At 49.1% G+C, this 13,301-nt stretch overlaps 2 protein-coding genes across 6 annotated transcripts in view; one reads left to right on the forward strand and one right to left on the reverse strand.

The window, feature by feature from the left end:
• Cracd (capping protein inhibiting regulator of actin dynamics) overlaps positions 1-13,301 on the reverse strand; it is a 230,980-nt gene that overhangs the window by 5,400 nt on the left and 212,279 nt on the right. For all 5 annotated transcript variants that reach the window (XM_074042194.1, XM_074042193.1, XM_074042190.1 and 2 more), the window contains 4 exons: positions 11,818-12,000; positions 8,227-10,909; positions 1,641-1,831; positions 410-572 (listed from right to left, as the gene is read on the reverse strand). In XM_074042194.1, coding sequence (XP_073898295.1) covers positions 410-572; positions 1,641-1,831; positions 8,227-10,909; positions 11,818-12,000 — 3,220 coding nt within the window. The remainder of the gene's footprint in view (positions 1-409; positions 573-1,640; positions 1,832-8,226; positions 10,910-11,817; positions 12,001-13,301) is intronic.
• On the forward strand, positions 1,827-4,021 carry LOC141410976 (ubiquitin-like protein 5). Its single transcript, XM_074042197.1, has 2 exons — positions 1,827-3,747; positions 3,884-4,021. The coding sequence occupies exons 1-2, from the start codon at positions 3,670-3,672 to the stop codon at positions 4,019-4,021; spliced, it is 216 nt and encodes a 71-aa protein (XP_073898298.1). The 5' UTR covers positions 1,827-3,669.

Here is a 13,301-nt window from a genome sequence, read left to right on the forward strand (position 1 = left end):
TTTCTGGTTGATACTTTCTCTTGCTGCAGCAAGTTAATAACACTGACCTTGTCAGACTACAGACACTTGGGGATGGTTCATACTGTCTTGTTAAATGCTCATAAATTTAGCAAGCCAGTTGATACCATATTGGTAGCTCAAAGTGGCCACGGTGGAAGTAGTTACACCACAGAAAATGGCAAATGCTAAAAATCAGAGATCTCCCAGCTCCCCAAAGGGCTGAGTGCTAAGAGCTGCTTTCCTGTGACACCACTGATAGTGGGGAAGTTCCTGGTGGTCTTTACATGGACATTCTCAGTGTGGAAGTTTATGGATGGAGTTATGAGCTCTGTGATGTCTAGGATGCTGAGCTAGTTACCGCACTGTAGGACACAGGCATAAGTTAAGTAGAATTGGACCTGTTCTCTACCTGTCACAGATGTGGGAAGAGTGTTGGCTTTTTTGAGCTGTTCTCTGCGCTGGAGTCTGGACACTGCAGTCTCAGGCTTCTTCTCTTCTGGTTGAGCAGTGGACTTGTGCAGGGGACCTGCTCTGCTGACACTGCTACTTCCAGGCTGTGGGCTGACACTGACCTGGGTGGGCAGAGACAGGGAAAGCATGTTTTCAACCTATGACATGGAGAGGCTGACCCTGTCAGGCTTCAGGGATTCCACATGTCAGCCCTGACCTCTGCTCCCAAAGGAGGGGCTGAACTGCACTTTCGAGCCCGGCCTCCAATAAGGGAGCCGCTTAGTGCCCATGTGCCAAAGGGGGAAGCTACCTTTCAGAACAACCCTTCTGCCCCCAAGCTGACTATAAAACCAGGCCACAGAGCAAGGCTCCTGATTTCCTCTCTGCTCACTGCCAAACAAACTCGTTTTCCCACTAGATATAGTCATCTCCTCCTTGTCTGAGATGGATGGATGCTAAGTCTCCAGTGGATGCCTGAAACCAAGGGTAGTACTGAAGCCTACATATGCTATCTTCATTCTTACCTTAGCACCTTCAGCTTGGATGCCATTCTTTCTTTCTTCATTAAGTCAGGAAGTTTAATGTTTCCATGCAAAGGAAGCACTTTACAGCTTCTCTTAAGCATATCTGAATTACTGGCATCATCACTACTTTATGTTGGAGTAATTCTTAAGTAAAATAGGGGTTGCACTGTGGCACAGCAGAACTGATAACCAAGGTGGCTACCAAGTGACTAACGGTGGACAGTATAGATGCACTGACAAAGAAGGATGATCCCATTTCTGGGAGAGGGGGAGTGGGATGGTATGAGATTTCATCACACTATTTAAAACTTAAGAATTGCTATTTCTGGAATTTTCCACTTAATATTTTTAGATCGTGGCCGACCTTGGATAACTGAAATCATGGAAAGTGAGACCTCAGATGAGGGGCTGTTGTGACTGCTGTGTGTGCTCATTGTTGTAAAGATAGCGCAGATTCTATCAAATCAGGTTCACCTATGAGGATAATGAAACCAAATCAGATTTCATGCTGAAAACGCTTCCCTGATTTAAAAGTAGTCAACTTATTTACTGCTGTGCCTTTCTCCCATCACTCTCAGTAGCACCTTAAAAAAAAAAAAATCCTTGTGACCTATAAGAGAGCCAAGCTTAGGGTAGTAAAATTAAAGCTGAAAGCAAACTACTCACATTTTCTTTGGAGGATTTTTCTGCCTGTTCGGCTTCTCGGGCTTGCTTCCTCTCCTCCCGAGTTGCTTGCTGCTCACGAAACCCCTTTTGCTTTTGCAGTGCTAATGTTATCCACAGTGGCTGGGCAGTTTCAACTCTCTCCGTAAGTCTGCAGCCATCTAATGAGTGTCTGCTCTGAAGCACAGGCTTCTCTGTGGAGAAAAGACAAAAGAGATTTGCTGTGATATTAACTGCTGACTTAGCTCCTCAACTCCTAAAACTTGTGACCAATCAATAAGCCTACGAGATCCATGCTGATGCCCAAGGGACTTCATGGGGTAGGAGGTAACAACTCTGATCTATAGAAAAACAGTGGCATAATCTGTTCCTTTGAAAAGGAAGGAGTTACTTTATAAGAAAATAAAGTATGCAGTGTCCTAAAATGTCATGCTTCTAGACAGCTACACAGTTCATTATTATTCTGCTTTTAATTCACTGCTTTAATGAGATTTATTTTTAGTGATGAATGCTTTGTTCCCAAACATGGAACCCCAATGTTTGAAAGACAAAGAAGAGGTGCTGCTCTGCCTAATGGGGCAGCAGAGGTCAGCAAGGCTCTGAGAATCACAGTGAGGAACCTGTGACTGTGATCCAAGTCCGCATTTGATGGGCGCACTAGGGTCCATAGTGAACAAGACTGTGCCCAAGGCCCATCAGCAGGCAGCACAGGCAGGAGCTGTGACCTCAGTTCTCTGACTTCCCGTCTCTGCAACTGGGGTAAGCACCCAAAAGGTGACATCAGAGTGAGTATTGGGCTTTGAAATTGAGTAGAACTGGCTTTGACCTTATGTGAACTTCGAACAGCTATAACAGATTATAACCTTTCTAATCTTTAGTTTTCTAATCTGTAAAATGGAGATAATGCTACACACTTTATCAGGTTAGTATGAAAATTAAGAGAGGCCAGGCACAGTGGTGCATCACAGTCATACCGCTCACATATCCACACAAGTGCTTCTCATTTCTCAAAAGTGGAGAAGAGGCTCAGTGGCAGAGCATTTGCCTAGCATGTGAGAAGCCCTGGGTTCGATCCCCAGCACTGCCAAAAAAAGGGAGAAGAATAAAATTATTTCTTCTTTATAACTTCCAGGAGAACTGCAGAGACCAGAAGTCTTTTCCAGCCAAAGAAAAACAACGCACAGCAGAGACAAGATGTGGCTACTGGCAAAACTGGTATGAGGAATGTCCCCTGACGACGCTTTGGCTTAGCTGGGATATAGTGACCAAAAAGGGACCCAGATAATTAAAAAGGCTCTCTTAGAATGCCATGTGAAAATCATATTCACTTTATAACTTGCTCATTCCACCTCAGGGTGAGGCCAGTGCCTGAAACGTATCAGCTATCATGGCAGAGCTCACTCTGGGGTCACAGAAGTTGACTGCCATCATTTTGTCAAGCTAGTGGACAAATTCCAGCCACCTCCACATGAAGCATCAAAGACAGCGAGGTCACCCACAAGAAAGAGCAACATTCAGGAGCTTTGACACCAGACGAACATTCGCACTCTATGGTGGCAGAATTCAAACTCACACATGCTTATATTTTGCCATATTTCCTAAAAATAACTTTTTGGCAGTACTGGAGTTTGAACTCAAGGGCTTAAGCTTGCTAGGCAGGCATTCTACCACAGCCCCCCACCCCCGTCTTATTTCCTAAAAACAAACAAAAATTAAAGACAAATGTTTTTTATGGAACAAGGGAAGACACCTCTAGCCACCTTTTGATTCCCTTAGAACTGTGGTTTGAATAGAGTAGCCTGTAGTTATAGACTAGACTTTAAAAGAGGCACAGGCAGGAGGTGAGGGGTCATGTGGTCTCTGTTTGATCAACAGTCTCCTCAGCCAGGAGTCAGGATATTGGAGAGAGGCCAGGATTCAGTCATCAGAATCCTCCAGCCAGTAGGAGGTAAAGCTGAGAGTCCTGGGGCCTGGCCTTCAGGGAAGAAGGAGCAGAGTTGGGGCAGTCTGGAGTCTCCTGGCTCCAGTCAGGATGACAGAGGTTGTTTGCAAGGACTGTCTGGGGGAGAAAGTTAAGTTCCAGACCAATGACACCACTGGGGACCTTGAGAAAGTGACTGGGGGCTAGGGGTGAGGCTCAGGTGACAGAGTGCTTACTTCCCAAGCACAAGGCCCTCAGGCCAAATGCCTAGTACCACCAAAATAATAAACAAACAAACAAATAAATAAATAGAAAAGGAAAAGATAAATTGATCACTGCCAAAACTAGCACTCACAAGAACAAGATCGTTCTTAAGAAATCTCAGATTGTTCTTAAGGACCACATGTCTCTGGGGGACTGTGAAATTCATGATGGGATGATCTTGAGGTTTTATTACCAATAGAACAGAATTGCTTCTTGAATCCCTACACTCCTCTCCCACCCTCACCTTCTCCACTGGAATGGATGCTTTTAAAAACACATTAATAAAAACTTAGCTGCTGAAAAACAAAAAGAGGCACTGACACAGTAAGTGTAAGGTCTGAAAGGTCTGTCTCACAGGTGGGACCATAAACAAGACGTTACAATGAGATTCCTGTGCAAGTCTCAGCTGAGGATGCCCCAAAGGCCTGTAACACAATATGCACTGGCACACATTCCCACAAAGTGTGTGGTCACCTACTAGGGACAGGCCAATAAAACGGCTCCATGGTCACCACCAGGGCATGGAAAAATTAGGGTGGAAGCTGAAGAAGCCAAAAGTAGAGAATTTCCTTGGAAAAAGAGTTTTTGGAGCATGGCAGATTCCCATGACCTCTCTCCTCCCGGAGGAAAGAGGACAAAGCCAAGAGAGAAGGTCCTTGCAAAGACCAATCAAACGGCCTGTGTCCACCAGCCTCTGTGGTGCACAGGCTTACGGATTCTATTCACACCATGACAAGTTCAAAGGTAAGGACTATGGCTGCCAAGGGCTTGCTAGAAGAAGAGCAGGTGTTAGGAAGACACTTGCCTCCCAGTTTGTTGGAGCAAAGGAGGTGTAAATGCTGTGTAGGTCCAGAGTGGCTTATAAAGGAGAGAGAGGACCTGAAGAGGGGGCAGGGCCCTGGGTGCCCAGAGGATGTGTCAGTGACAGTAAGGGAACTGCAGATAAGGAGAAAGAGCCTGGGTAGGGGGGAGAGCAGGCAAGGAGAACCCAGAGTACCCCACAGAAGCATCAGCACCAAGCATCTGCCAAGCACCGGCAGTTGCAAAATGTTCCCCCTCTCTCTCTGCCTTTCCTCCAACCCCTGAGCCAGTTTCTGGTCTGGGAGGAAGGGAAGCAGTTGGACAAGCCTGCATCCCCATAGTGGGCACCTCAGCACAAAGCTGGCCAAACTGGAGAAGGGAGGTACTTAATTAGAAGTTCTGGTCACTACATGGGAGGGGACACATTAATTACTAACACTAGACTACTGGTACTGAAAGTGACTTGAAGACTTGTTACAATCCCAAAGTGTCTGAAAATCTGTAAAGAACTCCATTTATTTATTTATTTAATTTATTGGTGGTACTGGGGTTTGAACTCAGGGTTGGCAAGCACTCTACCTTTTGAGTCTCAACCTCCCCCAACCCTATAAAGAACTCCTATAAGTCAACAACAAGAAAATGTAAAAATGTACAGGTGCTGGTGGCTCACATCTGTAATCCTATTTAGTTAGGAGGCAAAGATCAGGAGGACCATGGTTTGAGGCCAGCCCAGGAAAATAGTTCCCAAGACCCTATCCTGATAATATCCAATACAAAAAAGGGGTCTTGAGTAAGGGGGCTCAAGCAGTAAGACCACCTGCCTAGCAAGCATGAGGCCCTGAGTTCAAACCCTAGTACTGCCAAAAAAAAGAAAATGAAAAGAAAAGAAAATGTAAAAATGTTTGTGAAGACATACAGAATTTATAAATGCTAGGTGAGAATTTTTGCAACAGGTTTAGGATAACAGGGAGGAAAGAACTCATCCCCAAGCTGGTGTCACCAGTGGGAAGCTAGTAAGTCAGATATTGTAAAATGGAGCCAAGACTATCTACTTGTACATGCACTGTGAGTATGGAAGGCACCAGCGTAAATAAAAGCACTTTGTAAATGAAGTGCAAAGAATGACTGCTGTTGAAAACAACCAAATACAGTAAAATCCCTTCCTTCAGTCAAGGTTTTGCAATGCAGAGAGGTTCTCCGGCAATCACATAACCTTTTTTTTCAGTGGGGGAGCTCAAAATTCCTAATTTAAATTTTTGTTGCAATTTAAAACTATTCTCTCTTACTTTAAACTCAATGGACAAGAGAACCACAGCCCACTTGGGTCCCTTCAAATTCTAGAGAGATGAGCACAGGGTTCCAGTCACTACTCCCAAAGGTTATTGTCGGAGAAAGGGGTACTTAATTGTCCATCTGTTCTATGCACCGTAAGTAGGTGAAAGTTTCAGAATGAGGTGACAACAGCAATGAAAGTACGTATGGTATGAACATATAAGAATTGTCACTGCTGTTTCAAGTCCAGCCTGGTGGGTTCAGAGTCAGCACAGCGGCTTGGCCTCTGTATTGGTCCTCTCTGGCCTCAGTCTCCAAAATGCAGACTCTTTGTAAAGCAGTGGTCTTCAATAAAAGGTGTGTCACCCTACAGCATGTGCAAGACAATTCAGTGAGGTGGAGGGAGAAAAGATTACAATTTCTATTTAGCTATTTTTTAAACCTAAAAAAAACGCTTTTCTGACAGTACCCAGGCTGGTACTGACACCTTCACTCAGAGTACATGGTTGAGGGCCACAGGTTTACAGAATATCCTGAGGGAAGCTGGGGGACGGGGGGGGCTACCCCGTGAAGAAGTGCAGTGGGTTGGGAGGACTGGCAGCCTTGTTCTCACTTTTAGCACATTGGGAGGTTCTGCAGTTAGGTGAGTGCACGGGATCTCCTCTCTCCTCCTAACTAAATGATCCCTTACAGATGGACACGAAGAAACTCCATGGATTCCACTTACTATTGATGCTGTAAGCATCAGGAAATAGCAGACACTACAAGCTCTGCCACTTTGTGAAGAGATTGGATCTAACAGGAAGTTGGCTGTGATTTGCAAAGCAGATGAACCTCATTCCAAGTGTAGATGATGTCCCATGGATATTAGCTAATGCCAGCACAACGTGTGTACAACCTACCAACAAATTGGAGGTCTGTGCTTGCCGTTTTTATCCTGATGTAGAATTCAAACAAATTTGGTCAGCCCTGGCCTAGAGCAGCAAGTCAATAGCAAAATCCCAGCAATTGGAGACAGCAACCAAAGCAGGTGCTCTTTTGTTTTCTTTGTGCATCCACACAAATTCTGACAGCCCCAAGTTTCAATAGTAAGTAAGGAAACAGGGGCAATAACAATCTGGGGAGAAAAATATCATAATCAAAGGGGTATCTCAAAGAGAGGGAAGGAAGCAGGAGCTTTATTTATTTGAGGAGAGAGGCCAGAGACAGAACTGACGAGGCTGTGAGAGGACTTTGCAGATACCATGAAAGCTAACAACACTAAAGCTGATGTCAAAACTAAAAAATGGGCTCCTCATCTAGCAGGACAAACAGAAGTCATTAGGGAGAAAGAGTCCATAGGCTGCTAGTCAACGTGTCCACATAGGACAAGCTAGGCAAAAGGGCCATTGAGAAAAGACATGAGGGTCTTCGAGAAAGGCAAGGAACCGAACCAAACCAACACTTCTCAAGAAACAACTCTTCTCTGCAAAAAGCATCACAAACCTAAACATTTCAACAAAAAGCTGGGCACCAGTGGTGCACACCTGCAATCCTAGCAACTTGGGAAGCTAAGATCAGGAGGATCAAGGTTCAAAGCCAGCCTGGGAGAGACCATCTCTAAAATAACCAGAGAAAAAATGGACTGGAGGTATGGCTCAAATGGGAGAGTCCCTGCCCTGAGTTCAAGCACTAGTCACACTGAGAGAGAGAGAGAAAGAGAGAGAGAGAGAGAGAGAGAGAGAGAGAGAGAGAGAGAGAATCCCTCCCTAAAAGCCTCAAGAGAGAATCTCTCTGAGAGATATCACCTCCTCTTTCTGCAAAGTTGAAAAAGGAAAGTATTAGATGAGGTTCTCAGGGCCCACAAGAGACAATCCAAATGTCCATTTAGATGCCCCAGATGTGTGGTCTAAAGACACATCAGACAGCCAGAGGTGAGGTGGGGAGGTTGTGTGCGCTGCACTTGCAGATCCATTTACATGAACTTGAGTCAACGCCAGTTATCCACAGAGCAGATCCACAGATGGGACGGAGGGAAGCCCCTAACCTCCCTACTTCTCCAATGACTGCCCAGACACAAGGCAGACCCTGGTCTAGGAAACTCCAGTTTTTATAGTCTCTGCATAGGCCCTTCAAAATGATTAATGACATCTTTATTAATTAGGACTATATTTCAATTCAGAGAATTCATAGAAGGTGAAGGGCCTCACTGTGACTGTAAGGTGCTTAGGCCTCTGATTATCAAGAGTGCTCCCAGTGCTAGCAGCCTTGGCTGACTCCAGCTCTGGTGGCTCCAGCAGTGACTGTGCTGGACAGAGGCAGAGGCTGCTGTCTTGCAGCTAGCTTACCTACCTTTCCTCCCAGCCTCAGGTGTTTGGGACAGTTTCTCTTGCTGACTGGCAGGCAAAGGTGGGGAAGCAGGTTTCCTCTCTGACACCTCCTCCTCATCTCTCTTCTGTCCCTTCCTCTCCTCTGGGGGTGGCGGTGAGGGTGGCTGGGGACCACTACTGTCTGGGCCCTCCTTGGAAGGCTCGCTGGGCTCAAGGTCCGGCTTCCCAGCTCTCCGAGCCAGCAGCTCTACCAAGTAGGGCCTGCTGAGTCTAGAGAGGGGGGATGATGGTGGGGTCTGCCCGGCGGGTTTGGGGGCCAGGGCTGGCTTCTGCATCGGTGGCATTTTGCTTGCTGCCTTGTCGTGCTCTGGAGCTGGGGCCGGACTGCTGGCGGGTGGCTGGGCTCCAGGAGGAGGCGGAGGAGGGTGGCCGCTGGCAGGACTTTCTGTAGAGTCCCTCCGGGGGGCCGGGGCTGGCTTCCTCTCCTGTGGGCCGTGCTTGAGCGCCCCGCCCTGGGTCTCCTTCTCTCCCTGGGCGCTGCCCACGGCGGGTGGCGCCCCCTCCACGCTGTCCCCGGTGCTGCTGTGCCTCTTCTTCTTCTTCTGTTCGGCCTGTTGATCGCAGTGGAAGCGCAAGGAGTAGTTGGTCCTTCTCAGTTTTATTCCAAAAGGCGAGACCTTTTCCTCACCAGCAGGCACCACAGCGTCCGCTTTTGCCACGCCGCTTGTGGTCTCGCTGTTGTCACAAGTGGCCGTGGGCTCTGCGTGGGCTCTCTGCGGAGGGGAAGGAAGGCTGGGGACAAGGAAAGATGGGAGGTCTTTGGCAAATTTGCACCCGTCCGTGGTGTCGGCTGACTCGTGGCGCCCGTCAGGCTTCTCGGGGCTCCTGGGGAATGCTCGTGGGGACACGGGGACAGGCAGGGATGCTGCGTCTTCGTCGGACCCCGGACCGGGCCTTTTCCTAATGCTTTCGGCTTCCGCGTTCTGCTTGGAGGCCTCGGTGCCACCGTCGGAGAACTTCTGCCAGGCAGGCATGATGGAGAACTTGGCATTGCCCGGCGGGGTCCTGCGCAGGTGTCCGCGGGAATCGCAGCGGCCCCGGGGACCCGGCTCCTCTCCGGGCCTGGCTGGCTCTCGGTCGCCCTCGGTGTTCTTTAGGATTCGGGACCGAATGGAGGCCCACTCGGCCAGTGCGGCCGCGCTGCTCGATGACTCCGGGGGAGGCCTGGCCTTCCCGCCCACCGCCCGGGATGGCTGCTCGGGCGCGGGGACCTCCACGTGCCGCTTCTCTTCCGACAGGCCCAGGAGGGACTTGCACGCCGTGTCCTTGATCTGGCTCAGGTTGACAGCCGGGCCGCACAGCTGCGCGCCCGTCACCAGAATGGCCGTGTGCGGGATGCTCAAGGCGGAGGCCAGGTGCGGGACCGCGCCGCCGCGGGGGACAGGGGCCTCCTGAGTCACGGGGCCGATGCCCGCGTCCTTGGCGGGGGTCACGGGGCTCAGGTTGACTTTGGGGAAGAGAATCTGCCTCCCTCCCGAAGACACCTGGAATGTGTAGGGCCTGGACATGGTCTGTCGCTCGTCCACTTCCTGCCACCTGAGTTCCTCCACCTTTCTGTCTTTTTCCAGAGCCGAGGCTCGGGTCCTTTCCATCGGAGGCTTCGTGTCCTCCATCTGTCCCTCCTGCTTCTGGGGAGGCTCAACCTCGGCCTCTTCCCTCCTTCCCTTGACCTCGCCATCATCCCCTGGGGACTCTGCCCTTTGCCCGGCCTCCTGGCTCTGTCCCTTGGCGTCTACTCTTCGCCTTTTGAGTTCTTCTGGCTTCTCCTCCAAGTCACTGTGCAGGGCGTTCCGCAGGCCCCTGCGGTCCTCTGGCTGCGGTGGCCTCTCCTCCTGTCTCCCTGGCGCCTTCGCTGCCTCCATGTCCTCCTGCTTCATCTGCTCCTCCATTTTCCTGGCCTCCTCTTCCTGCTGCTGCTGCCGCTTCAGCTCCTCTTGCCGCTCTGCTTCCTCCTGCTCCTCCCTCTGCCTCAGCTCCTTTAGCCTCCTGGCCTCCTCCTCCTGCAGCCTCCTGGCCTCCTCCTCCTCCAACCTCCTGGCCTCCTCTAGCCTCCTGGCCTCTTCCTCTTCCAGCTTCCTGGCTTCTTCCAGCTTCCTGGCTTCCTCCTCCTCCTGCCGCTGCACCTCCAGAGCCTGGAGCCTCCTGGCTTCCTTCAACTCCATTTCTTCCTGCCATTGCCTCTCCGCCTCACGCTGTCTCTCAGCCTCCAGTTGCTCGGCCTCTTCCTGTAGACGCCTCAGCTCTTGGGCCTCCAGCAGCGCAGGGTCCTCCCATTCCCTCTGCTCTTGCTCTCGGTAACCGTGCTCTTCCGTGCCCCTCTTCGTCCCTCTTTCTGCCTCCAGCAGCAGGTCCTCCTCCCTGGCCTCCTCCTCCAGGAGCTCCTGCCGTAGGTTCTCTTCCCACAGCCTTCTTTCTAGCGCCTGCAGCCTCTGCTCTTCGAGGCGTTTCTTCTCGGCTGCTTCCGCCTTTTGCCGTTTGCACTTGGCCTCAAGTTCTCGCCAGTAGTCTTCTTGGAGTCTTTTCTCTTCGTCGGGTCCCAGGGGCTCTGGTTCCTCTTCAGGCCAGATGGGCTTGTCTTCCCCAGGGTGTCCGTTCTGGTCCAGGGACGGCTGACTCTCAAGGCCGCCTGGCTCATTTTGCCAATCCTACCGTGAGGAAGGGAAACAGATTAAGTTTTTTACTTTTTCCCATAGACAACCCTTACTTTTTGTATTTGCAGGTGTCTCTCTTGACCTCAAAAGAAGGCACAGGTGTTCCTGAGTACAGACACAGCAGTCCCCCTTAATTTAAGTTTCACTTTCCAGTTTCAGTTACCCAAGGCAACCAAATATTGTTTCCTGAATCAAACAATTCCTATGCACCTTAATTATACTGTTAGAATTGTTCTATTTTATTAGCTATTAATCTCTTTCTGTGCCTAAGTTATAAATTGAACCTGATCATGATCATAAGTATGTATGTATAAGAAAAAAAAAATAGTATATATAAGGTATCCACTAGAGGGCTTGGACTGCATTCCTTGTAGGTAAGGGGGCTGAGAGGTACACTCAGGCCTCCTCACAGGAGCAAGAGTAAATTGTGAAAAAGGGGAAAAGAACTTCTTTATGTTTTGTTCTCTTACCCCTTTGTCATTCCCAAATTCTTTTTTCTTATTGTTATGCATTAACAGTAAAACTAATAGCCCAGCCCAAGAGATCTGGACTTTATCAATGTCCCCTGAAGCTTATGACTTAGGAGTCCACACTAATTAGTCGGAAGGCCCTTTGGCTATCCACAGCAGAGGAGAGCTGGCGTGTTTTCCTGCTGCCGTGCAAACACAGGTCACCTGGAGGGAGCTTCTCCATGAACGGCCCCCACCCTCTGATGTCAGAAAGGACGAAGGAAAGTGAACAGCTCTGCTGATCCTCACACACAGCTGACCACTCAAGTTCCCCACCATAAGAGACCTAGATCCTTCTATGGGTCCACCCCATAGAAGCACTTGGCAGAATTAGTGTCGAGCTGGCAAGGCTAGACACTAGATGACTAGGCTGGTCATCTAGGCGCTACTCACCTGGGCAAGCCGCCTGTGCTTCCTTGACACCCTCTGGTTTTTTGGCTTAACGGCCAGTTTGTGCTTGGCAGCACTGTTGTCCAGGCGAGCGATGGCCAGGGGGATGGCATCGAGGTTGACACTTTCAATAGTGCCAGCAGAAGAGAAGTGCCTTTTTGGCCGAGATGGTTTAACTGGAGCAACCTACGGTGCAGATTAAGATAAAGACAGTTTGGAACAGAAAATGATCTTAGGGACTCCCAGAATGGTAACACTCATGGAGTCTGCAGATGCTCAGCCTGGTCCAGGAATGCTAGGAAGCAGAAGTGGAACAGCCCTGGTTTGGGAATAAAAAAGACAGGATGCTGCTGGGTGTGGGGGTTTCATGCCTAAATCCCAGATAGTCAGGAGGCAGAGGTAGGAAGATCTCGGCCCAAGTCTTGCTGTAGGAAAAGTGTGAGACCCTATCTGAAAAATAAAGCAAAAAGGGCTAGGGTGTGGCTCAAGTGGTAGAGTGCTTGTGAGCTCAAGGCCCTGAGTTCAATCCCCAGTACTGGGGTTGAGGGGGAGAGACAACAACACCACGGACAGGGATGGGGTCAGGATGCTAACTGCTTGTATTCACTATAAAGTGAATTTAACCTTTCCAGGACTAAGTTTCCAACTCTGAATGATTCGGGTTAGATTAATTCAGGGGGCCAAAGCCTGCTGTAGCCTGTTTTGGTACACAGTTTTGCTGGTCCACAGCCATGCCCAGATCTTGGCCGTTTTATATGCCACAAAGGAAGAGTAGCACAAAGGAGAGTCGTGTAGTTGAAACCTCAGGATCACAAGGCCTAAAATAATCAATAGTTTGCTGAGCTCAGGCTTACACCACCTCTCTGCCAAGAGCTGTTTACCTCTCAGACTGTGTATGTGCTCAGCTCCTACACAGGCCTTAATTCCTCATGGGCAGGGAAGGTGTCTTTTTCATCTTTGCATCAGTTCCTTTTAAGTCCGAGCAACAAATCTCATTTGGTAAGTGCTCAATAAATAATCATTGGAGGACAATAAAGTATAATCTCTATGAGTAGGACATGGAATTTATAATCAGCAGAAATGTTTTGGGCCCGGCATGCTGGTACACACCTATAATCTCAGTACTCAATCCTCCTGCTGAAGCAGGAGGATCACGAATTCAAAGCCTGCCTGGGCTACTGGGCTAGTGAGACCCTGACTCTGAAAAAAGAAAGAAGGGAGGAAGAGAAAGGAAGAAGAGAGAGCGGAGGAGAGGGGAGGGGAGGGAAGGAAGGAAAGAAGGAATGTTTTGGCACAATCTCTCCAAAGTACTGAGTGTACCAAAATCTAAAAGAAAAAGGGTCCTGGTGAAAATACGAGTGGCAATAATGTGCCCCAGGGACAGGTGCCATTCCTCAAAAGATGAGCTTGGGAACAACGTGCAGGTCTGGAATGCGGATGCAATTATTAAAGACTACAGCCTCAGACTAACCACACACATTTAGAAA

The sequence above is a fragment of the Castor canadensis genome, chromosome 9 (assembly GCF_047511655.1).
Source record: "Castor canadensis chromosome 9, mCasCan1.hap1v2, whole genome shotgun sequence".
NCBI classification, from domain to species: domain Eukaryota; kingdom Metazoa; phylum Chordata; class Mammalia; order Rodentia; family Castoridae; genus Castor; species Castor canadensis.

Coding starts and splice junctions, on each gene's coding strand:
- LOC141410976 (XM_074042197.1), top strand. CDS start 3,670: ATGACAGAGGTTGTTTGCAAGGACTGTCTGGGGGAGAAAGTTAAGTTC. Junction 3,748..3,883: donor ACACCACTGGGGACCTTGAG/AAAGTGACTGGG, acceptor AAAGGAAAAGAT/AAATTGATCACTGCCAAAAC.